This window comes from Castanea sativa, chromosome 4 (assembly GCF_040712315.1).
Source record: "Castanea sativa cultivar Marrone di Chiusa Pesio chromosome 4, ASM4071231v1".
Lineage (NCBI taxonomy): Eukaryota > Viridiplantae > Streptophyta > Magnoliopsida > Fagales > Fagaceae > Castanea > Castanea sativa.
The window spans coordinates 33739303-33763320 of NC_134016.1; the positions used below are offsets into that span (position 1 = coordinate 33739303).

Consider the following 24018-nt stretch of genomic DNA (forward strand, 5'->3'; position numbering starts at 1 on the left):
ATTTTGGGTTTTAGTTGGGTGCTATGTTCTTTGTTGGGTGTTGGCTAGGTGTTATGTTCTTTGACAGATCCATATGTTCTTTGCTAGGTGTTATTTTTGCAAATGTAATGTTGATTTGGACAAAAGACTTTGGGAAAGAACAATAAGAAAGTGTTCATATTGTTCATCTAATAGATCTACTAATAGTGTTAGATGATGATAGTGTTAAACTGTGTTGGATGGTGATAGTGTTAGATCCGTTTTTGTTTGTTTTATTTATTATTTTTTAGTGGGTGTACAACAAAAATGTGTAAAATTTACACAATTTTTTTTTTCTAAAATTGACATACACCAATTAGTGTATAATTGTGTAAATTTATAAGTTTGCTATAGTAACCTGGTATAATTACATTAACACTATTTATTTTACATTTAATTTTTTATTATTTCTTTATGTATCAATAGGATAAAGGAAGAAAGTGAATAATAGTTGTTATGTGTGAAAAAGATAAATAATTTAAAAAATTAAAAAGAATTAATATTTTAATAAAATGTAGTATAAAATAGATAATTTAATATAGAGTGTTTTAAAAAGTGGGTATGGAAAATTAAAAAAAAAAAGTAAATTCTCCTCCTATAATAATAACAAAAATTAAAAATTAAAAACTCATAATGCTTCGTGTCTCCTCTTGCCTAATCCCCAGTGTCATCATTGGAGAGTTGATCAATCATTTATCTGCATAATGTCATTCAGTAGGTGGCGCCTGCAATTATTAGACCATAGCGTTGAGTTTGCTACAGATTTTCCTTATAATAGACATTCGACATACTGTACAACTCCACAAACTGGAGGTGAGAAAAGAAGTCTCTTCTTGCCTCTAAAATGTGTTAACCTGATTAAGCACAAATTTATATATTGATGGTTTTTATAACGTGATTAAGCATACCTACCACTACGAGTCCATTATTATTGTATTAGGATTTAGGATTAACCAATAGTGGACATAAAATAAACCAAATTGAATTATATACTCCTGAGTTAAGCTAGGATTAGCCTGGCTTTATACAGAAAGTGTACTAGTAAAAGATGTAACCACAAAGGCTTCACCTTGATGTATGCTTCTATAAACCTACACATGATATCCATGCATTTCTTTTACTTTCAGTCATCACTCTTTGCCTCCTCTACTTTTCTTCCTCTAATTTTTTCATATACTTGAACGGAATATTAAAAATATATATACCTCACACAGTTTTTGACTTGATAAATCTGTGTCTTGCATATAAAGGCATGATATCTTCATATTGAGCTCTGAATATATATATATTTTGGTGACCATAGACTTGTAAGAAAATAGTACCTGAACGGCATTCTCCTGACGCTCTTTGAGTAAACAATTTTCAAGATACCTCACTCTGTCATTTCTCTGCATACGAAGGAGCAAAACATCATATGAATAAGGGGATAAAAACCAAGAAGAAATTAAAGTGTTTGCTGTTTTCACAAATTAAAAGTTAAGATTAATTGTGTTATTAGTGTACCCTGATATATAAGGACTGGATATACTCTTGAAGCCCTGCAACTATGTGACAACTTTGTTGGTATTTCTCCCAAATGTCCTATACATCATAATCCAATTAGATTTTTCCAACATGCGAAAAAATATTGACTTCATCAAAGACATACTTAATTACCTCTATATTCGGTGGTAGAGGATGCCCTTGAGCCAAAAGTACCTGATCCACTCCAAGCACATTTAGCAGATGAACTTTCCTAGTCGTAATGATGATTTTACTTCCCACTCCAAACCAATTGCGATTTCCAATTAGTGCATACAATTGTTCCAAATCATCCACATCATCAAGAACAATTAAAACCCGCTTAAAGCATAATTTTTCTTTAATTATATCCATTCCTCTGGTACAATTTGCTATTGCTATATCTCTTTCTGATAGAATATCAGACAGGAGTTTTTCTTGTAGGTAAACTAAACCATTGGACTGCTTTGAATTTTGTGCAACATCGCTGAGGAAGCTGCTACCTTCGAAAGTATAATAAATCTTATTATAAATAGCTTTTGCAATTGCTGTCTTTCCCATTCTTCTTGGCCCACATATTCCTACAAAGATGACATCTTTTGACCCAACTTGCAAGAAGAGTTGTAGGTACTCATGGCATATATCATATCTAAGAGGATAGATGGAAATGATCAGATTTGTCGGAATTCGTTTGTTTATGATGTCTTCAACAACTCTACCTACTAGCATAGACTCAATCCTGGATGATATTGTCAATTTGTCATCAACATGAAAATTATGAGAACAAGAAGCATCCATGAGTACCAAATTAGACTTGACAAAGTAAGTGGCAATGAAACTGATTCTACGCTTCTAGCTACTATGAATTAACACAAAGTCTAATGGGCAATGGCACAACAAATTTGACAGTTGTAGAGCCATATTAAAAATAAAATAAAAAGATGTTACTCCGATCCTAGTTTGCTACCTTAACAAATTGTGAGAAAAGTCGTAAAATTCTTATACGTGAAATTTCATTGCTGATAAATTAATCGTGAAGAAAGATAATTGAGCAACAAAAAAGATTAAAAAAATTAAAATTAAAAAAAAAAAAAGTGAAGAAAGGAAAGATATCAAATTCTTGAAAAAGTTTGTTTAATTGAAAAAAATTAATAAATTATAACAAAATGCATTAGCATCTTCTCCAATTGAAATTGAATTATTTCAAGTTCAAATCAAATATTAAAAAAAAAGAAAATCTAAAGATGTCGAAAGTCATGTTATTTACAATTTTAAACAAACATATATAGCATTTTTCTATACAGCTAGATTATAAAATCAATCTAACTAGAGGAAAAAGAAAAGAATACCCATTGGAAGCTCGATGATCCCAGCCGCACAAGTTTGCTGCTTCTGTAAGAGCAGCTGTCCACCTTCTTCGCCAAAAGCTTCCAAGCCTTTGTATGCCTACTACCTTAGCAGCAGAGCCTCTTTGTTTTCTAATATCAGAGGGATCCACATCAAAGAAGATGGGCAACACAATTAGCCCCCACTCCTTCCTGCACCGCAAGATCAGCGCAAGCTCTTCAAGGCACCAACTTGATGAAACGTACTCTTTAGAGAACAAAACTATGGAAATTCTTGACATCCCAATAGCGTCTTGCAACTCTTTCCCAATTTCTGTTCCTTTTTGCCTTCTTCGAAGTTGCTTGTTGTCTTTGAAAGTGGGGACTCCACGCGTGATCAGAGATTTATCTATCATGTCTGTAATGTACTTTCGGGGATCTTCATGTTGAACACTAATATACACATCGCGTAGCCGGCCAGAGGTTGAAGATGACGACGATGAGGAAACGGCCATGGAAAGTGACCAAGAGAGCTAAGAATGCTATGTTTGCTAGCAAAGTCAATAATGGAGATATGGAAAATATGTGATGTTAATTGGAATAGTTCAGTTATTCATTACCTTAGCAAAAGGAAGGTCATCCGCTTTTCGTGTTAAACTTTTGTCTCTCTTTCTTTTTTAATTCACCGTTTCAGTATTTTGTCCGTGTGCAACAATATTTTATTTTATTATTATTACTTTTTGTGAGATATTACTGATTTTAAAACATTTGACACCAAGAGCAACCACATTAGCTCGTTTATTTTACACATTTATTTATACATTAAAAAGTTACTTTTTTTATTTTACACATTCATTTTTACAAAACACTTACATCAGTTCATCTATTTTATCCTATCTTTTAATTAAATAATCAATTTTTTTAAATTTTTTATTATTTCTATTAACTATCTACGCGCGCGCACTCTCCCTCTCACTCTCTATACCCAATTTTTTTTTGGTTTCTCTCTCTCTCTCTCTCTCTCTCTCTCTCTCTCTCTCTCTCTCTCTCTCTCTCTCTCTCTCTCTACCCATCCACAGCCCAATCCACAACTCCAATCCCCAGCTCTGATCCCCAACTCCGATCCGCAGCTCTGCCGATCCACAGCGCCGATCCGCAGCTCCGATCCCTAGCACCGATCCACACTCTAATCCACACTCCGATCCACAAGCACTGGTCTCCCTAGCTCTGATCAGGCAAGACCCAGCTTCGATCAAGCACCAATCTGTCTCTTTGTTGTTTGTTCGTGTGGGTTTGTTTGTGTATAGGTGTGTTTGTGTATCTGTGTTTTTTTTGTTTTGGAGCAAGTGTATGTCTAAGTTTGTTACTGAGTATTTGTATGTAATTTCTTTGTGGATTTTACTGATTTTGTTGAGTTCGTTGAGCACAGAGAAAAGAGAGGAAAAATAGAGCGAACGGGAAAGGAATAAAATAATCCATACATGAGCTACAGTACCCGTGTATATTTACACGGGTATTGTAGCTTGTGTATGGATTTCCACATTTTTGGCTATTTATACACCCACTGATGTGGGTTTTTTTTGCATAAAATGTGTAAAAGTTATACTTTCTTTTATTTTAGAAGTTTTTAACTGAGCTGGTGTGGATGCTCTAATGAATTTTTTTTTTTTTTGTTGGTTAAAAGGATAGATTCATTAAACTAACAAGCCAACATTCATTTGAAAATGGATTCTCAAGAACTACAAAATCATCAGTCAAGCAGTAGCCTTCCCTTGCGAGCATGTCTGCACATTTATTCCCCTCCCTGTACACGTGCTTGATCCTCATGCCTTGGTACCGTGTGAGCAAGGCCCTACAGTCATCTAGAAGAGGAGTATAGTATCTGTTAGGGGTGTTACTAGCACAAACCAAGTCTACAACTACTCTTGCATTAAGTTCCACAACAATATTATTTATCCCCATATGAGATGCCAACATCAAACCATCTCTCAAGGCCCAAAATTCTGCCTGTACACTAGTTGCCATACCTATCTTCCTCATGTAGCCTTTAACCCACTTCCCTTGAGAGTCTCGGTTCAAGCCTCCACCTCCTGCCTTCCCTAGATTTCCCATTGACGCCCCATCAGAGTTCAGTTTATACTAGCCTGTTGGAGGTTTCTGCCAGTGCACCCAAGAGGCAGAAAATTGTTTATTTTTCTACTGCTTGCTTATGCAAAAAAAAAAATACTCTGTTGCAAGTCTGGTGCAAGAGTGGTGAATATGGAGATTAAGGGGTTTGTTGTCAAAGACAACTCCATTCCTGTGCTTCCAAATCTCCCAAATAGTGAAAAGGAAGATGGTGCTCCAAGGAATCCCATTAACTTTGACCTAGTTGCTACATAAACAATTTCTTTCCAGCCATTCTAACAAACCCAATTGAAATGTATTAGTTAAAGGTTGCAGTATTCCAACTCGTTTCCATAGATTTAGTGCAAAGGGGCAATCTGTTAGCATATGAGCTATGGATTCATCTTCATTTCTGCATAGAGGGCATCTGGGATCACAATTAATCCCTTTCTTGGCAATTACTTGTCTGATCAGAACACTATCATGGAAACACAACCAGAGAAAGGAAGCAATTTTTGGCCAAATGTCAAGCTTCCATCCATTGCCCTTCAAAGGCCTAAGCTTCTTTATCCTCAGGTCTGAGCCGAGCATAAGTTGATGCTGTAGTAAACTCACCATCCCTTGTAAATTTCCACATTAGGGTGTCTTCTTTATCACCCCACAATTGCATAGGGATAGCACGAATTTGTTCTCTCACCTCCCTTGGTAAATTATATGAAATCCTATCCTAGTTCCATTGGCCTCCCTGGAACAATTCCACAATAGTCAACTATACTCCTCAGCCCGTAGTGGTCCTGCCATCACCTCCCTTAAGGACTCACCCTTCACCCATTTGCCTTCCCAAACTTTTAATTTAGGATTCCTTCCCACACTCCAACATATTCCTTCCACAAAGGTAGGAAAACCTTTCTTCACTACTAACTAGCAAGGGGAACAGAGGAGTTTATTTGGATCCTTAGCTTTTTGCCAAGACTAAGAGCAGTACTTCCTTAGCATTACCTTTGCCCATAATGCTTCTTTCTCCTGGTAAAGTCTCCAATTGAGTTTAGCCAGTAGAGCTATATTCTTTCGTGCTTCCTGTAAGCCTAAGCTCCCTTCCTCTTTAGATTTGACTACTTTGTTCCACCCAACAAGGTGCAACCTTCTTTTTTCCACTGTCAATCCCCATAGGAGTCTCTATTAATTCTATCAAGCTTCTCACACAGGTGCGTAGGTAGAGCCGCCCCTCGCATAATATAGTTGGGGATGACATTCATGACTGACTTGACCAGCACAATCCTTCCACCAAAGGACAAAAAATTTTTCTTCCATCCTACTAGCTTCGTGAGCACCCTTTCCACCACAAAATTAAATTGGCCCTGGTTTGCCCCTCTATGCTTCAAAGGAAAACCCAAATACTTTCCAAGATTGGATGTAGCTTGGATGCCAAGATTATCACACACTTTCTCTTTAAGGCTAGTAGAAATATTTGGGGAGAAGTAGATCCGAGACTTTTCATAGCTAATAACCTGACCTGACTCCTCACAGAACTTGTCTAAAACTTCTTTAATAGCCTCACTTCCTTTCTCACTCGCCTTAGCAAAAAACATTATGTCATCTACGATAAACAGATGTGAAATTCCAATATTTTCCTTCGAAGCTTTCATCGGAATCCACCTTTTCCTGATACACGCCTTCTCGATCAACTGTTCGAGATACTCCATACAGAGAATGAACAAGTATGGAGACAAGGGATCCCCCTGCCGGATTCCTCTCGAGGGTCTAAAAGTGTCAAGCTTGCCTCCATTTAATAGAAGTGATATACTGGTAGTGGAGATGTAGCTCATAATCAATTCTATCAGATTTTGAGGGAGGTGAAAGGCAATCAGCACCTTGTATATAAAACTCCACTTAAGGCGGTCATAGGCCTTCGCCAAGTCAACCTTTACAACCATAAACCCCAACCTGCCTTTTTTCTTATCTATAGAGTGAATAAGTTCATGTGCAACGATAATATTATCCAACCCTTTTCTCCTTGGCACGAAGGCAGCTTAAACAAGGGAGATAATTTTGTCAAGGAAATGTCGGATTCTTGCCACTATGATTTTTGACACAACCTTATAAATGGGGTTGCATAGACTAATAGGACGGTAGTTGTTTAGGCTTTCTGGGCTTTGGCACTTAGGAATGAGGCATATGAGAGTTTCATTAAGATATTCCGGAATCGCCCTAGTCTAAAAGACATCAACTATTTCCTTGCACACCAAGTCTTTGACATCAGTCCAAAAGATTTGGAAAAATCCGACGTGAAGCCCATCAGCTCCTGGTGCCTTAAAGGGCTTCAAGGCCCACAACCCTTAGCTTATCTCCTCCTCAGTGACAGAGTTATTGAGAAGGCCCTTTTCCTCATCAAATAGGAAGCAACAAGAAAAATTTCAATCTCCGGGTCCCTGGTAGAAAAGGTGTGACTTGTTTCATTAATCTCCTTATATTAAGTTAGAATGAAATTTTTAACCTCATCCTCTTCTGTGATCCACTCCCCCATAGAATTTTTGATACTCTTAATTTTGTTTCTGTGTCTTCTCACCAAGGTGGAAACATGAAAAAAGGAGGTGTTTCGGTCCCCAAATGCATCCCAGTTTAGTCTAGATTTAAGGGCCCAATGCTCCTCCTCTTGACGCCTAATTTTTGAATATTCCCTTAAGAGGTCCTATTCTAGCTGGACAAGAAATTGGCTGGGCCCATTTGAGAGGGCCTTCAGTGCTCCATAAATTCGGGCTAAGACTCTCCTTTTTCTTGCAAACAAGTTACCAAACACCGACCTATTCCATTGCTTAGCACTGGATGTAAATTTCTCAATGGCACATGACAACACATTCTCCTCTTCCCAGGCACTCCTAACCACCTGGGAATTCCGAGTGTTGTAACCACATAGTCTGAAATCTAAACGGTTTATTCTGAGGACCCTGAGTGGATTGGGAGAGTTCTAATAGGGCAGGGCATTGATCAGAGAAAACACAGGGAAGGTGAGTAACAGAAGCCTCAGGAAACATGAGTCTCCATTCTGGGTTAGCAAAACACCTATCAATGCATTCCAGAATTAAGTTCGAGACTTGCCTACAATTCGACCACGTGAATTTAGGGCCGGAGAACCCCAGGTCCAAAAGGTTATAGGATTCAAGGCAGGCTTTGAAATCAAGAGCTCTATTGAGATTCACTCGCCTACCTCCCAATTTGTCATTACTACTCAGAACCTCATTAAAATCACCTCACAGAAGCCATGGAAGATTATGGAGTTGGGCAACTTAAGACAGGTTATCCCACAAAATTTTCCTTTCAGCCAAACGTGGACTAGCATAGATAGGAGAGATTATCCAACAGAGGTCAAAATCACGTACTTTAATTGTGGCATGGATTTCCTGCTCCGTGGCCAAGAGCACAATGACCTCAACATCCTCCTTCTTCCAGAGAAGCCAGAGCCCTCCAGCATACCCTATAGTGTCAGTGGCGAAGAAACCATCAAAAGGTAATGATTCAGCAATCTCCGCTGCTCTATACCCACCAACCCTGGTCTCAGTAATAACCATAATGGTCAAAAAATAATTGACAGCCATTTCCATCACTTTTCTCCTGAAATCCATGTTCAAAGCACCTCTACAGTTCCATAACAAAATATTCATCTTGACACAATGATTGTTTGGAATCTCCATCGGGCTAGTTCCCATCATTAGCGATGCTATCATGCTCCATCCCACTTTCCTGAGCAATTCCTTGGACGCCATCCAATTCGGCTTCCACAAAACCGTATGATTCAGAATTCCATGGATCTCCTCCCTGTAGCTAACCAGTAAATCGCACTTCTTGACTGGGTTGACCATTTGGAATAGCTTCATTGTGGGGGTGTTCCCCAGATGTAACAAGATAGTTCCCCTGAAGTCTATCACCCTCCTTTCCTATACCAGCCAGCCTAATTCGTCCAAGTGTGGCACCACTAATGGCCTTCTCAGTTTGTTCAGTTCTTCGGTTCTTTCTCCGAAATCAAAGGCAAGTCCGTGATGAACTTCCACCATGGGTTTGGTGTTAAGCTCCACGCCGAATGATCCACCACCAAAGTTCCATTTCTCCCACTGGCTTGAGTTAGTGGAAACAGGTTCTTCCAAGCTACACAAAGCTCCTCCTCGAAATTCCCCATTGTGGTCGTTGGTGCTACTCTGATCTGTGCAACCAGCTCGTCGGGAATGGCTACAGCTCTGCCCCTAAACTAGATTGCCCAACCCGAGGGTGGAAGAGTTGATGGGTGACAGCCAAGTTGCTCCATGAGTGTTACTAGCGCCGAAAACAGAGCCAGGAGGCGATGGAGATAGACTTAGCCGAGAAGCTGAGTCGGGTTAGCTCGTTTCAAAAAAATTCTTTGTAGTACTGGCATGTTTCTTATCACAAGGTAAGTGTGCAGTTTTGATTTCCTTGTTTACCGGTTCTCCCAATTGAGTTGAGCGGTTAGAACAGTCACATATTTCATTTCATTGCCCAATTTTCCTCTAACCCTTAGGCATGTGATTTACGTTTCCTTCACGTGACACAGCCTTTTGGGATGTACTGGCTTTGAAAAGAAAGGCCTTTCCCACATTCCCACCAGTCAGATTATTAAATGAATTTCCAAGGTCACCTTTAGTTCCACTTGTTCCCACTTCAGTTTGTTGATTTAACCAATTGGTTGCATGGACTCGTCCATTCTTAACTCCCTGCCTTTTTTTTTTGTAACTAGCATCCATTCCCCATTCTGAGGTTCAGGTTGCTTCTTGGTTTGGTTGTCAGGCATGGTAGCTCTAGGTTCTTCCTCTAACACTTTTTCAGGTGGCCGTATATGGTAAGGGCAAGAATCCTGCTTATGACCGAATCTGCCACAGCAATAGCACAAGGAAGACACACCCTCATACATCACCTTTTGGCGCAACCAGCCAACTTTAACGGTGTTGATTAGAGGTTTTGTAAGATCAACCTGTAAACATAGTTGAGCGTAGCTACCTCTTGCACCAGCTGCCGTATATGAATCAATTCTCAACACCGATCCAATGGCTTTGCCAATTTCTAGCAGCACAGAGTTATCATAAAATTCAATGGGAAGTTCTAGGAGCCTTACCCACACCGCCACTGAATTGAAGCTCGCTTCTGACGCCTTAAAATAAGGCTCCCATTGTCGCATAGCAAGGAAATGCTCTCCAACAAACCAAGGCCCTCCCCATAACACCTTATCATAATCTGCCTTTTCACTAAATTTTATCAAGAAAAAATCCTTACTAAGGTCTATACAATCCACTCTAGCCACTGGTTTCCACAAGGCATTGAGCTTGAAAGTTAGGTAGTTGTAACCCACCGAGTGACCAAAAACTTTCACTATCAACGCCTTTGACCATGGAGCTCTAATGCAAGATTTTGTCTCTTTGAAGAGTTTGACTTCCGCCATACCCTCTGTGATATCTTCCAGTTCAGTATCCGAGTCCACATCAAGTTCATCTGTTCTGACAAGGCTGAAAGCTTGGGCAAAAGCACCAGGAATTTCTCCAATGAGAGTATCCCGATAGCTCACCTGGCTACGAGGTTGTGAAAATGGCTTCGCCCTACTGCTGTCTTTAAACTTCTTAAAACTCCTAACTAGTTCTGCCTCCTCCTCTCTCGACTAATGGTTTTCCTGGTTGAACTCTGGTTCCATGGATAGTTCGCTAATGCTTATGTTTCTCTCACTTCACACTATTAACACCCCCTAATGAAATTACATAAGCATTAGCATTCATGGGACTAAAAATTTTCACATTTTAGAAGCTCATTTTATTTATTTTAGCATACTATTTTATAACACACCCAATATTTTTTGTTTTAATTATTTTAACACTTTATTTAAATACTCTGTCTTTATTAGTATTTTTAATTTTTACTTTATTCTTTGTTTCTTTGTCCCTTCCTCTGTATCTCTCCTAGTTTTATTAGGTAAGAACAACCACCACGCACAACTAGCCACCACAACCCATGACCATAATCTCATTGTCCCAAAAAAAATATTTCATATCAAACACACCAAAAAACTATAACAACTCTAATTTCTTTTTATAAGCCCAACCACCACAAACCCACCTCAACAATCACCACAAATAGCAACAAAATCGCTACAACCCACCACTCACTACCACAAACACCCATAGCCCGCTGCAAATCTGATTTTTTTTTTTTTTAACCTTCACAATTTGCCACAACAAATCACCCCCACCACCATCCCAATAAAACCCAAACCCAAAGAAATCAATGGATCTTTGGTGGTTTAGGTTTGGTGGTTTCGCCACCTCCACCATAAATCTGATTCAAACTTTGGGTTTAGTAGAGAGAGAGAGAGAGAGAGAGAGAGAGAGAGAGAGAGAGAGAGAGAGAGAGAGAGAGAGAGAGAGAATTTTTAATGAGAAAAAAGACATTTTTTTTTTGCCTTTGGAGCTACAATGTTCCCTTAAAGATAGGAGTTTACTGTTCACAGATTGCAAAAATTTTAGATGTAGCACCATCATTGCAGAATGCTTTTAGCATTTGAGATGTTAAAAATAGCAATTTGGCTTTTTAACCATAAATACTAATGAGCAAGTAGGTAAAACCCCAAATAAGTAATTTTACCCCTCAATTACCAAAATTGAAACAACAACTGGGTTGCTATTGCTAAATTCTTTTAGAAAATCACTATAGTAGGTTGCTACGTTTAGAGCATTCACATTCAGGTTCCTAAAAAAAATACCTATTTTAACTCTAAAAAGTTATTTTTATTTATTTTATCGCCTCATCTCAACAACACCCCAGCATCTCATTTCTCTTATAAAAAAAAAAATCTCATTTCTTATTTTTACATACAACCCAATAAAATAATATAAACCATCCAATAAAATAAATATAAAACTACCTTATCTCTCTTTCCTCTCTCTTCCTCTTTGATTCAGACTTTTTTCCTCTTTGTCTCTCTCTTTCAACCACGCATCACCCAAAACCAAACCCAGAACAACCCATCTACCGCCCACTACCCAAACCCAAACCAACCCAACCCTTGAAACTCAGCCACCAACACAACAGAAACTAAAACCACCACCACGACCAACCAAAACCGAAGCAACCACCACCAAAACCAAAAACCCATTGGAATCTGCCACAAACCCAAAACAACAAATCCATCCACCTCTTACCACAAACCCATCAACCCAAATCAAAACAATCACATACCCAAATCAAAACAACCTCATACCCAAAATGAAGCCGATCAAAACAATGAACAACCACTACCACAACCATCGATCTACACCTTAAAGGAAGTGGTGGCAAGGTCTAAGAGAAAGGGCTAGAGAGAGAGAGACAGAGATGAGACAAAGATGGGGAAGAGAAAGCAAGAAACAGAGAAGACACAGAGAAAGAGGAGACAGTGTATGAGAAAAGAAGAGAGAGGAGAGCAAGAGTTCTTGAGAAAAGGAAGAGGAGAGAGAAAATATTTGACAATAAAGAATTTATAACAACTTACTACAATAATTCTTATAGGTAAGAATTCACTGTAGCATGGTTGTAAAACAATTTGGGTTTACACTCCCGGATAAAGATGGATTTTGACATTTTGGGATTGTAAAATAGTAATCTGAGGGTTTTACAACCCCTAATGCTAATGCTAATGCTCTTATAAATTATTGTAGGAGTGTGGCTAAAAATAAAATATATTATTTTAGTATGTCTCTCTATTACTTTTAACCAAAATAATCAATCTCTTCCTGATCTCTCATGTCTCATGTCTCATGTCTCATCTCTCTCTCTTTCTCTCCCATGACACTACTACTACTACTGCCATTGTCGCTATAGTAGCTACTGCTATTATCGTTGTCGTAGCCACTCAACCTAATCCTCTAATCCCTTTACCCATCTTCCCTTCACTCTATTGCTCTCTTTCTCTCTCAAATGAAACCAAATTCGCTCTTTATCTGTCGATTGAATCTAGCCAAGCTCACTACCCATTTCCCTCCTCTTTGTTCATATCTTAGAACCAAAGGGTATGTTGGTTTGAAATAGGGTATCATTTGAGTTTGAGTTTTGATTTTGGTGGTTTTTGATTTAATGCATTATGGTGGTTTTTGCATTAATGGGTTTTGGTGGTTGGCGTGATGGTGGTGATTGTGGTTCTTGTGGCTGGTTGTAGTGGTTGTTGGTGGTGGTTTCAATTTTTGTAGGTGGTGGGCGGTGGATGCGTTGATCTAAGTATGGGTTTGGGTGGTGGCTGTTTGGTTTAAGGAGAGACAAAGTGGAAGACAAATAGAGAGCTGAGGGAGAAGAGAGAGAAAGAGGAGTTATATTATTTTATTGGATAGTGTATATTATTTTAATGGCTTGTATGTATGATTGCCAGTATCCTAATCCGTAGAACGTCTTGAATCTCACTATGATCTCTATTAAAATGAAATCCGTGTGGGATCCCAATTTGGATCATAGGATCTCGATCTCATAGCAATACTAAAGATCATGCACTCTAAAAAAATATTCAAAATTTTTTTTTTTGCTTATATTGAGCCTCCAAATAGAGCCCAAAGGTCTCAAGCTGATAAAAAATGTAATAAATAGATCAACCCAATGGTCCTAACCTAGATTGATTAAAAAAGAAAAAAGAGCATATATAACAACAACAACAACAACAACAACAACAATAATAAAACCCTAAGGTTCACGTCAATCGTCAACTTAAACTAATGAAAAAAATTACAGAAGAAAAAAGAGAAGAGAAGAGACTTGACTATTAAGAAATCTAACAGTGATGCCACTGTAAGAGAGACCATCGATGACAAAGGTGATTTATTAATTTATTTATTTGCAATTCCGCTAACAATAACTAGAATGTTGTTTATAATGATCAACTGTACTTTGAGGAACCCATCAAAGATAACCAAAACTTTGGTTTTGAAGATTGGTGTTTGTGGTGTTTTTTGAAACAATGTTGTTTATATAAGTTGTTAGGTACCAACATCGTTATTTGCTTTGAGTTATTTATGTGAGACCTTATGTATGCTTTTTTGAGTTGTTTTAACTTAGAACCGGGTATTTGTGAGTTGTAACTTTTGAACTTTGTTTATGCATTTATAATTTGGGACTTTGCCTTTTATAAGTAATTTAACTAATGTGTCAAAATTTACTCTTTTTTTTTTTTTAAATGTTTCTATAATATATATTATGAAGAATTATAATTGTGGGGGAGTGGACCTAAATTTGCCTCGAAGACCTTAGCCCGAAGAGGAAGCCCTAAGAAACCCAATCCACAGAATGGGCCCTAGCCAAGGGTCGACAAGGGCTAAATGGGCCTCTTGTTGAGAAAATATCATTTGGGCCCATTATCAAGGTAATTCGTGAAACCTATCTTCCTGAGGAAACATGGGCCAACTGAGAAGTGGTCATCCTCTTAGTCGAGGACACCATTTTTTCATCTACTTTTCCAAGGAACACATTGAAGAGAACATAAAGCCTAATGTAATAGTCACATACGCATTTAAGGCTTTTCTCACCTAATATCAACTACATTGAATGCTGAATGATTGGCCTAAAAAGTGTAAACACCCCAAAAGTCTATCTTCATGATCAAGAAATAGCAGTAGAAAGTGATAATGGGTTGAGTAACCCCCTAAATCCAGCTAAGAGCGGGACAATTGGAAGAGGAGGGGGATCACTATAAAAGAAAGAGGAGAGCAACAAAAAGGGAGATCTAGAAAAAACCAAAGGAAGAACAAGAGAGATAAAGCAAGTAGAGTCTTTACTTATATTCATCCTTTACAACTTCTATTTGTACATCAAGAATACAATTTATATACATAAAAAGCCTTGATTCAGCTACATTTGTCTCCTGTCATCTTTTTTATCTTCCTATCGTGGATTTTTATCTCCTAAACATTAAAAAATTAGTTGAGTTGATCCTGAATACTAGACTAACTCTTTGGTTATAGTGTTTTTGACCCTCGCAATAATTATAGGTATTTTTTAATATATTTTTTTAATTGGAAAGAAAGATCTTATGATCCTAATGTCGATCATACAATTTGACCCGTGAACCCTCTCACCAATCCCATGTAGGATCTCAATCCTAATAACCTTGGTTGTATGGAAATATAGAAAATGGGATGTAGAATGTATTGTTAAATGAGTTGATAAAATAGATAAAGTAGCTTTTAAGGTTATAAAATAAATAATTTTAAAAAAAAACCTAGATGTGAATTCTATAATGACATCAACATTTCTTTGAATATGCATAAATTATATGCCTATTAAATAGTTTCGATAAATCATACCTCACTTTAATTAGATCACATGCAATTTAAAATTGGTTGTTTTAAAAATGGGTGTGATTATGCATCTAATTCTTAATTATTATTTTTAGCTTTTAGCACCTCAAAAAACTTATTTATATATTTTAACAACCCACTTATCAATACACCCTACATCTCAACTCTTTTGCACATTACTCATTAAAATTATATAGATACCCATTAAAATAATTAAACACACACCCATAAAAATCCATAACAGCCACTAATTGCCCAAGCGGCCACCATAACTATAGCCACAACAACCACCACAACCCAGCCCAGCCAACATTAGCTACAACCATCACCACAACCCAACCAAGTAGCAATTGCCATTGCCAGCAACCAACAAACCCACAACCTCATCACCACCACTAGCCCAAAGAATAAAATAAAATAAAATCATGACCTTACAACCCAATGATCCAAATCAGATCCACGAATCACCACCACCGTGACCCACAAACTGCATCCAAAACACCACCATTGAAATCTAAAGAGCAGGAGTGAAAGAGAGAGAGGTATGAGCAAGTTTGAGTCAAAGAGAGGAGAGAGACAACCAAGAGAAGGAGAGTTAGAGTGAGTAGAGAGATAACAAAAACCATTAAAATTCAAAATAAAAGTTGCGATTGTAGTTAAATGCTAAATTTTTTTAGATATAGCAATTCAGATGTTGGATGATATTTATGGTTTGAAGTACAAAAATAGTTTTTTTAGTGGTTTTACAATCTCTAATATGAATGCTCTATACTCTTTGTTGCACACCTGTACACACATTATGTGGCATCTATGTACATAATGTGTAACTATTATCACTCTTAAAAGAAATTTAAAAAAAAAACAAAATAATTAAAAATACTAAAAAAAAATTAAAAATAAGTCTAATCTATGTTTTCTTTTGTTTACTGTTTTCCTTAATATGCATGTAGGTGAGATAATAAATTTGTGTAACACTGCTAGGCAAGTAGCAAAGGCAGCCATGAAATTTCAAAGGATGATTGGAGATGATAATTTAAATTTAAGTGTTAGCTAGATGACATGGCTTAACAATTCCTATTGAGAAAAGTATTTAGTAATGTCATTGGTTTTATTATAGTTTTTTTTCTTCTTCTGAATTATGCAACAAGTCAACTATATATCAATAACATCTCATGACTAAGTTTTGGTTACATGTATAGCTTTTCAATTAACACATGCATCACATAGATTAGTGACTAGCAGTAATAATACATAAAATATTTATGATTTTTATGCAAATAACAGGGAAGTGTAATTGGTAGCATGGTTTTAAAAACTAGTACGGTCAAAGAACCGAAAAAATGGACTAGTTACCAGTTTTATGGTCTGACTTGGGTCAAATTAGTGGTCAAACCTGATGACATCATAAATAACTTAATTAATAATTTTTAACTTATAAAAACATAAAGTGATGGATTTATTTAATTTTAATAATGTTAATCATTTTTCACACATTTTATATAATAAATATCATTTAAATATTAAATGTAATTTACTATATATGTTAAAAAAAACTTATACAAAATAAAAATTCTACTCTAGTTTAATCTAAGTGTATATGTGTGTGAAACTCCCTCCTATAGACTTAAACTCTGGCCTTTGCCTCTCACACCCCACAAGCACTTATACTTGTGGAGTAACATCGCACCAAGGGTGTGTGTGTGGTGGTAAATATTGTTAAAACCATAAAAGAGACAAACAACTATCTAAGCTCCAACAAAAAAAAAAAAAAAAAAAAAAAGCCACCCACTTCTATTACTTCTCCCAGCCATTACTAACATTTAACACCCACCCAAATTTTATGACATCTCATTTACTTCTCCCAACCTTTCCACTTTCCTAATACAAATCCACAAATCCATCATAATCCAATGTAGCAGTTCCCTTTTTTTTTTATAGAAAACCTCGACCAATAGGGAGTATTATTAATCATTCAGACGAAGGTCAAAATTGTAAAAATCGAGCGTGTCAGGAGGAACAAACTCCATCCAGACAATCAAAGGACTATAGATAGCTCTCTTAGCTAATCTATGAACCATACAATTACCTTGCCTTTTAACATGGCAAAAGGAAACAAAGCTAAAAGAGGATCTAACGGAATTAATGTCATGTAATATGTGGCCAAACTCAGAGCGTGCCATATTATCACCATTGATCGAGTTGATAATGACTTCAGAATCTCCTTCAACAATCAGACTTTGAAAACCCAACTCCTTTGCAAACCAAATAGCTCAACGTGCTGCTAGCACTCCCATCATCTCTACTGAGGCAGGTAGTGGAATCTGTTGTGATAAAACAACCATAACCAATCCGTTATCATTGCAAATTATAATACCAAGACCATCAATGTTTTCATCAGCAAAAACTGCCCCATCAAAATTCACTTTGAGTAGACTTGCTAGAGGAGGACACCATCTTACTGATCTTGATGTTCATGGAATCTAGGCATAATTGGGACAAAGATGATGGTACTCCTGGAGCGCCTCACATGCCATGTGACTGATTTTGGCTAACAAGATAGCATCTTCCTCTAGGCGGAGCTTGTTCCTTCATGTCCATATCAATGAAGCTATCCAGGTAAAAAGTGCAAAACAAGCCCTATTATGTTGTGCAAGCTGAATAACATCGAAGAAACTAGAGCAAGAATTAGTAGCAGCTACCAGGTCTGTGAAAACTACTTGCCATACTGTGGATAACGATGGGCACGTCCTAAAAGCATGTATCATGTCCTCGGGGCCTAGCCTATAGTGAGGGTATATAGTCTTTGTCATCAATCTACGAGGAGCTAGATTTGCTCTTGTTGGTAAAGAGTCAAACCCAGCATGCCACATGAACGAGCGAATACAATTTGGTACCTGGTGCTTCCAAATCCCATTCCTCATGCCCTTCACCACTGCGGTAGACAAGGAACTAGGTGCTTCTTCACTCCCAATCGCCATCTCCATAAGCAATTTGTACCCTGACTTAACAGAGTACAATCCATCATGATTTCCTAGCTAGAATATTGTGTCACACCTATTGGAAAAGTTAAGGGGAATGGCTTTGATGATAGAAGCTTCCAGTGGCAAAAATAACCTGTCAATCTCGGCCTCCCTCCAGCAGCATAGATCATGATCAATCAAAATAGAGACCGGGCCATCCAGAGTAATTTCTACAATGGGAGAGATGATTCTACAATGTTCAATAGTAACCACCTATCTTGGTAAGTCCAGACTGAGGACTCATCACCAATCCTCCATCTCATACCTTCTCTAATGACATCACGCCCTTTGAGTATGCTTTTCCATGTGTAAGATCCCTTATTTTCCTTAGCATCAAAGACTGATCCATTTGGAAAAAATTCAGCTTTGAAAAATCTAAAGAATAGAGTCTTGATTCGACACCAGTCTCCACACTTGTTTGGCCAATAAAGCATCATTGAATTTCTACAACTCACAAAAGCCCATACCCCCTTCATTCTTAGGCCGGCATAGTTTGCTCCAATTAACCCAATGAACCTTCTTCATATCACCTCTATGCCCCCACCAAAATTTACGGATCATGATCTTAATCTTGTTGCATAGAGAAGTAGGGGGTTCGAAACAACCCATCGAGTTTGTAGGAATGACTTGGACCACCACTTTTCATAAAATTTCCCTACCAGCTTGAGAAAGTAGTTTCTCCTTCCACCCCTAATTTTTTACCACACTCACTCTTTTATGTAGAGAATGCTAGCTTTGTTCCTTCGACCTATAAAGGAGTAGAGACCCAAATATTTCCCACACTGCTTAATCTCAGGCACACCTAGCATAGTAATAATATTCTCTTGCATCATTTGTGGAACATATTTGCTAAAGAATAAAGTTGTTTTTATCTCTATTTAGCCGCTATCCCGATGCTTCTTTGTAAGCCAAAAGAATATTTTGAATATGCTAACATTCTTGACTAGTGGCCCTACAAAACAAGAAACTATCGTTTGCAAAAAATAAGTGGGTAAGTCTTGGACCATTTCTGCAAATAGAGATCCCCCTAATGTTTCCTAATAAAACAGCATTAATCAAACTATAGAGACCTTTAGTGCAAAGGATAAAGAGATAAGGTGAGAGAGGATTACCCTGTCGTATACTTCTGCTGGGGTGAATGAGACCTATAGGCTCCCCATTAATTAAAATAGAATACAAAACAGTGGTAAAGCACTCAATCATCAAGGCTACCCATCTCTCATGAAAACCCATTCTCCTAAGTAATCCTTCCATAAAACTCCATCCCACTCAATCATAAGCTTTACTTATGTCGAGTTTTAGAGCCATAAAACCTGCCTTGCCTGATTGGTGATGTTTCATACAATGAAGAGTCTCAAAAGCCATCAAAATATTATCAATAATGACTTTCCCTACCTATAAAGCACTTTGATTCTCAGAAACTAAGAAAGGCAACAACTTCTTCAAGCGATTGGCAAGCACTTTAGATATCAACTTGTAAATAACATTACACAAACTAATAGGTCTGAATTCATAAATAAATTCCGAGCTTTTAACTTTGGGGATAAGGGTCACTAAAGTATGATTAAGATCATGGGGAATATGGCATTTATTAAGGCAATCAAGAACCGCATAGGACATATCATCACCCAACATAGACCAAAAAGACTGGAAAAAGATAGAAGGCATACAATCTGGACTCGGTGCCTTCAAAGGTTCCATGTGTTTTAAAACAAGTTCTACTTCCATAACCTTTGTTTCAATTACCTCCAAAATTGCATGCATGGCTGAAGGTTGCGAGGATGTGAATAAATATTCATAGAAGTTGACAACAATTTCCGCAATTTGATGGTCTGAAGTGCACCACTCATTATTTTTATTTCTTAGCCCATGAATTCGGTTCCTCTTATACCTATGGGATGCTTTGTTATGGAAGTAGTGAGTGTTACAGTCACCTAACTTGAGGAACAAAGTTCATGCTCTTTGCTGCCATATCAAACCCTCCTTGTCTAACAACTCATTCATCTCCAATTGGAGTGATCTCATAGAAGTAGTGTCAAATCCCCTAGATGTTTCCCGTTCGACCTTGATCAGTTCCTTTGTTTTTTCCTCCGGTTGCTGTCGCACACTACCAAAAGAGTGTTTGCTCCATTATGTCAACCAGTCCCCGCACTTATTTATTTTGAGTGAAACCTCTGGCATAGTATTGACTTCCAAGGCGCTTCCTCAAACTGCCTTAATTGTGTCCCCACACCCTTTCTCCTTCATCCACATTTGTTCAAAATGGAATGGCTTATTCTTGCATGCAATAATATCTTCAGGTCTGATTAGGATAGGATTATGGTCTGAATAAAGGGCTCTAAGGTGTTGCACCTAGGTTGCTAGGTTTTGTACCAACCAAGAGGTGTTCGCAAAAGCATGGTCAAGCCTTTCTAGCACTAAACCTCCTGGCCTTTTACCTCGCCATGTAAATTTGTGACCAACGTAACCCAAATCCACACTCATCAACCAAGTCTTGGAAGGCCCTCATCTCGGATTCCCTCCTATCTGCATCCCCAAGTTTCTCATGGCTTTTAAGGATTTCATTAAAGTCTCCGACACAAATCCATGGTATTCGAAATTTTTGATTCAATACTCATATCATCTCCCATGTTTTTGCTTTCCTATTGGTTTCAGGAAAACCATAGATGCCCGTGAACCTCCATGTCTCCTCCTTGCCCTTATTAATAATGGCATCAATATGATTTTGAGAAGCCGAGTCTACAACAATGTCTACCGAATGTTTCCAAAGAAGAGCTAGACCACTTGCTCTTGCAACATGCTCTACCACCCACATCTTATCAAACTACAAATCATCACAATTGGCGGCGCCAATCACGGGTTCACAATTGGCTGGATTTAAGGGATTTGAAAATTCCGTAGTAATGTGGCCTCCTATATTCTCGCTTTCCTTATCAAACGGTGTCGGAGTGGGGGGCAGAGGTGCTGGATTCTGCACCATTGTGGGTGGCCTACCGCTGCTCGATGGAGGTGGTTTAACTAACTTTTTCTTCAATCCTTCGAAGTACCCTGGTACATGAATCACGTTTTTGCTAGACAGATAGACCGGTTTTGCTTGTATACTTGAATCATATTTCTTTTTACCCAGTTCCAAATTCCCTTCGTTTTGCAACCAAACCCCACAATATTTATTGTCATGATCCAAGCATCGACACCAGTAACATAGATTAGGAAGCCTTTCATACCTAAAGGAAACCCATGTTTCTGTTCCACTCTCAAGAGTCACAAATATTCCTCAGCATAAAGGTTGGGTTACATCCACCATGACTCTAACCCTAATGAAGTCGCTACCCCCAAAATCTGTGGAACCCGCATTTTTCACTACCTTGCCAACTATAGAACAAATCTCTTCAGCTGTCTCCCTATCCATATAACCCATTGGGATGTTGTGTACTTGAACCCACAATGCAACTTCATTTAGTTTATAATCATTGAGGACCGTATCCTTATTGTAGCACTGGAACACAATTAGATGCTTATCAAAACTCCATGGTTCGTTCTGTAGCACCCTCTCTGCATCTGGCTTATTATCAAAAATAAAAAGGATTTTATGATCAGCCAGGTTCCAAATCTGAAAACCATTACGTGTTCTCCAGATAGGTGTGAAAGTTCTAGCTACTGCTTCCATACTCAGAGCCCTACTAGTTAGGAATCTTGCCGCCAAAGAGAACTCTTTTGTGGGGCGTTTCTTTTGTAGTTTTATAGCATCTCCCTCTCTGTCTAGGAGAGAAAGGTTGCTCCAACCCTACATAATCTCATCCATTTGATGGTGTGATGAAAGCTTCCAAGAAAAAAAACCACACACTATTTCCTAGACCCCAAAAAGAAAACCCAACAAGCCCTAATAATACACTTGGTATTATAGGGAGCACACAACTACTTTCGATGGAAGGTACTGCAATTCTACAGTCATACAGCAAGAAGGGAGAGAGGTCCTAGCTTCCTATTCGAGAGAGAAACTATTTTCAAGACCAATTACTTGAAATTCAATTTACTTGTTTTATGTAGCAATTCCCATAACCTATCTTTATATAAAAATAATAATATAAAAAATTATAAGTTCATTTTGACATATTTTTTTCTAATACAATAACATATTAATTAATTTTTGGTGTTAAGTGAACTTTAATTATTATTACTTAGAATACTATAATTTATTAGTTTTTTTTTTTTACTCTTTACCAATTTTTTATTGAATTCACAAGAAACTTTGATAAATTATTTTATATTTTCTTTACAACTCTTTAATTTAATTTGTTAGTTTCTATAATGACTAAGATTTTATAATTATTTAATTGTTTATTAGTTAGCAATTCTTTAATTTATAAGTTTAAAATTCTTTAGATAAATGATTCATATTTTTATTGTCTTTTAGTTTTAAGGTACTGACCACATAGCAACAACTACTCCCACTCACTTCGGTCAAAGAGTCAAAAGTGCAAAAGGCAAATAGAAGGAAACGTTCAAAATACAGACACATCAAAGGAGGCTATCAACTAGTCAAAGACTCAAAAGTAAAAAATAAAAGGGTAAAATACTATTTTGGTTCTTAAATTTTATCAAATATTTGTTCATTCTTAAACTTTAAAAAGTTATTTTTTCATCCCTAAGTTTTGTTAATAGTTTTTTCAATTGTTTAGAGACAAAAATAGAGATGAAAAAAGAACATTTTTTTTCAATAATTTAGAGATAAAAAACAAAATTTTGGTAAAGTTGAAAGACATTAAAAAAAATCCAATAGTTTAGGGATGAAAGATAAAAAATAGAGATGAAAAAAGAACCTTTTTTTTCAATAATTTAGAGATGAAAAACAAAATTTTGGTAAAGTTGAAAGACATTAAAAAAAATCCAATAGTTAAGGAATGAAAGATGAACTTTTCAATAGTTTAGGGATAAAAAATGAACTTCTTAAAATTTAAGGATGAAATACAAACTTTTAATAAAATTTAGAAACCAACAGTATTTTACTCAAAATAAAATATCAAAACACTATAACCCCACACACACATTGTGATTCAGTGAAAGAAGTCTATCAAAAACTATAAACACACAAAGAAATCTATCAAAACGCTATAAACACACAATCCTATAGTGAAAAAAAGAGAGATGAAAATACCAGATCAAGCGGTAGCAGATCTAGATTAGATGGCAGTAGTGGCTACCTTTTTCCTTTGAGTTTGGAGAGTGAAGATGGATTGTAATTGGTTTGGCCCCTTTTTTTTATTAATCATTTTTTTAAATTTGATTTATAGGTTTTTTTTTTTTTGGTTTTTTTTTAAATTAAAGACCAAAAATTTTCAGTTGGACTTTCTTTTTCTTGGAGTTTAAAGCTGAATTCAAAAACAAATTAATGGGCTTTTTTTTTTTTTTGGAGTTCAAAACAAATTTTTAAAAAATATTATAGAATTTATATTATATTATATATATATATATGTGTGTGTATGTATATATTTTATATAAGATAAAAGTTCTACTTTAATCTAATCATCAAAGTATATGTATGTAGAGTTTTCTCCTGAAAATTTAAACCTCTACCATTTCCTTTACATCGCATAAGTACTTACCTTTGTAAAATGACCTTCGTAAGGTGACTTTCGAACTAAAGTTTATGGGGGTAAATATTATATATATATATATATATATATATATATATATATATATATATATATATATATAAATTTTTGAACCCCTAACTACAACGGAGGG

General features: G+C 36.8%; 1 protein-coding gene across 5 annotated transcripts; it reads right to left on the minus strand.

Annotated features, from left to right (window-relative positions):
- Window positions 1-501: 501 nt before the first annotated feature.
- LOC142630832 (disease resistance protein Roq1-like) lies at window positions 502-3481 on the minus strand. Of its 5 annotated transcripts, none has more exons than XR_012843454.1 (5): window positions 2868-3481; window positions 1675-2257; window positions 1522-1556; window positions 1341-1406; window positions 502-715 (listed from the first exon to the last, which is right to left on the minus strand). XR_012843454.1 is itself a non-coding variant. In XM_075804887.1 (5 exons), the coding sequence occupies exons 1-5, from the start codon at window positions 3356-3358 to the stop codon at window positions 726-728; spliced, it is 1146 nt and encodes a 381-aa protein (XP_075661002.1). In that variant the 5' UTR covers window positions 3359-3481; the 3' UTR covers window positions 502-725. The 5 variants fall into 5 exon arrangements, 3 of the variants coding, with proteins under 3 accessions (XP_075661002.1, XP_075661001.1, XP_075660999.1); XR_012843453.1 differs by having other exon boundaries at window positions 502-743; XM_075804887.1 differs by having other exon boundaries at window positions 502-743; window positions 1522-1599; window positions 1675-2167.
- Between the last annotated feature and the right edge of the window lie 20537 nt (window positions 3482-24018).

What these genes read in the sequence shown, in the direction of transcription:
- LOC142630832 (XM_075804884.1), bottom strand. Translation starts at nt 3,358, where the DNA reads ATGGCCGTTTCCTCATCGTCGTCATCTTCAACCTCTGGCCGGCTACGC. An exon ending in GATCATCGAGCTTCCAATGG is followed by an intron (nt 2,258 to 2,867) that starts GTATTCTTTTCT and finishes AATATCATCCAG; the next exon opens with GATTGAGTCTATGCTAGTAG. An exon ending in TCCAGTCCTTATATATCAGG is followed by an intron (nt 1,407 to 1,521) that starts GTACACTAATAA and finishes CTTCGTATGCAG; the next exon opens with AGAAATGACAGAGTGAGGTA.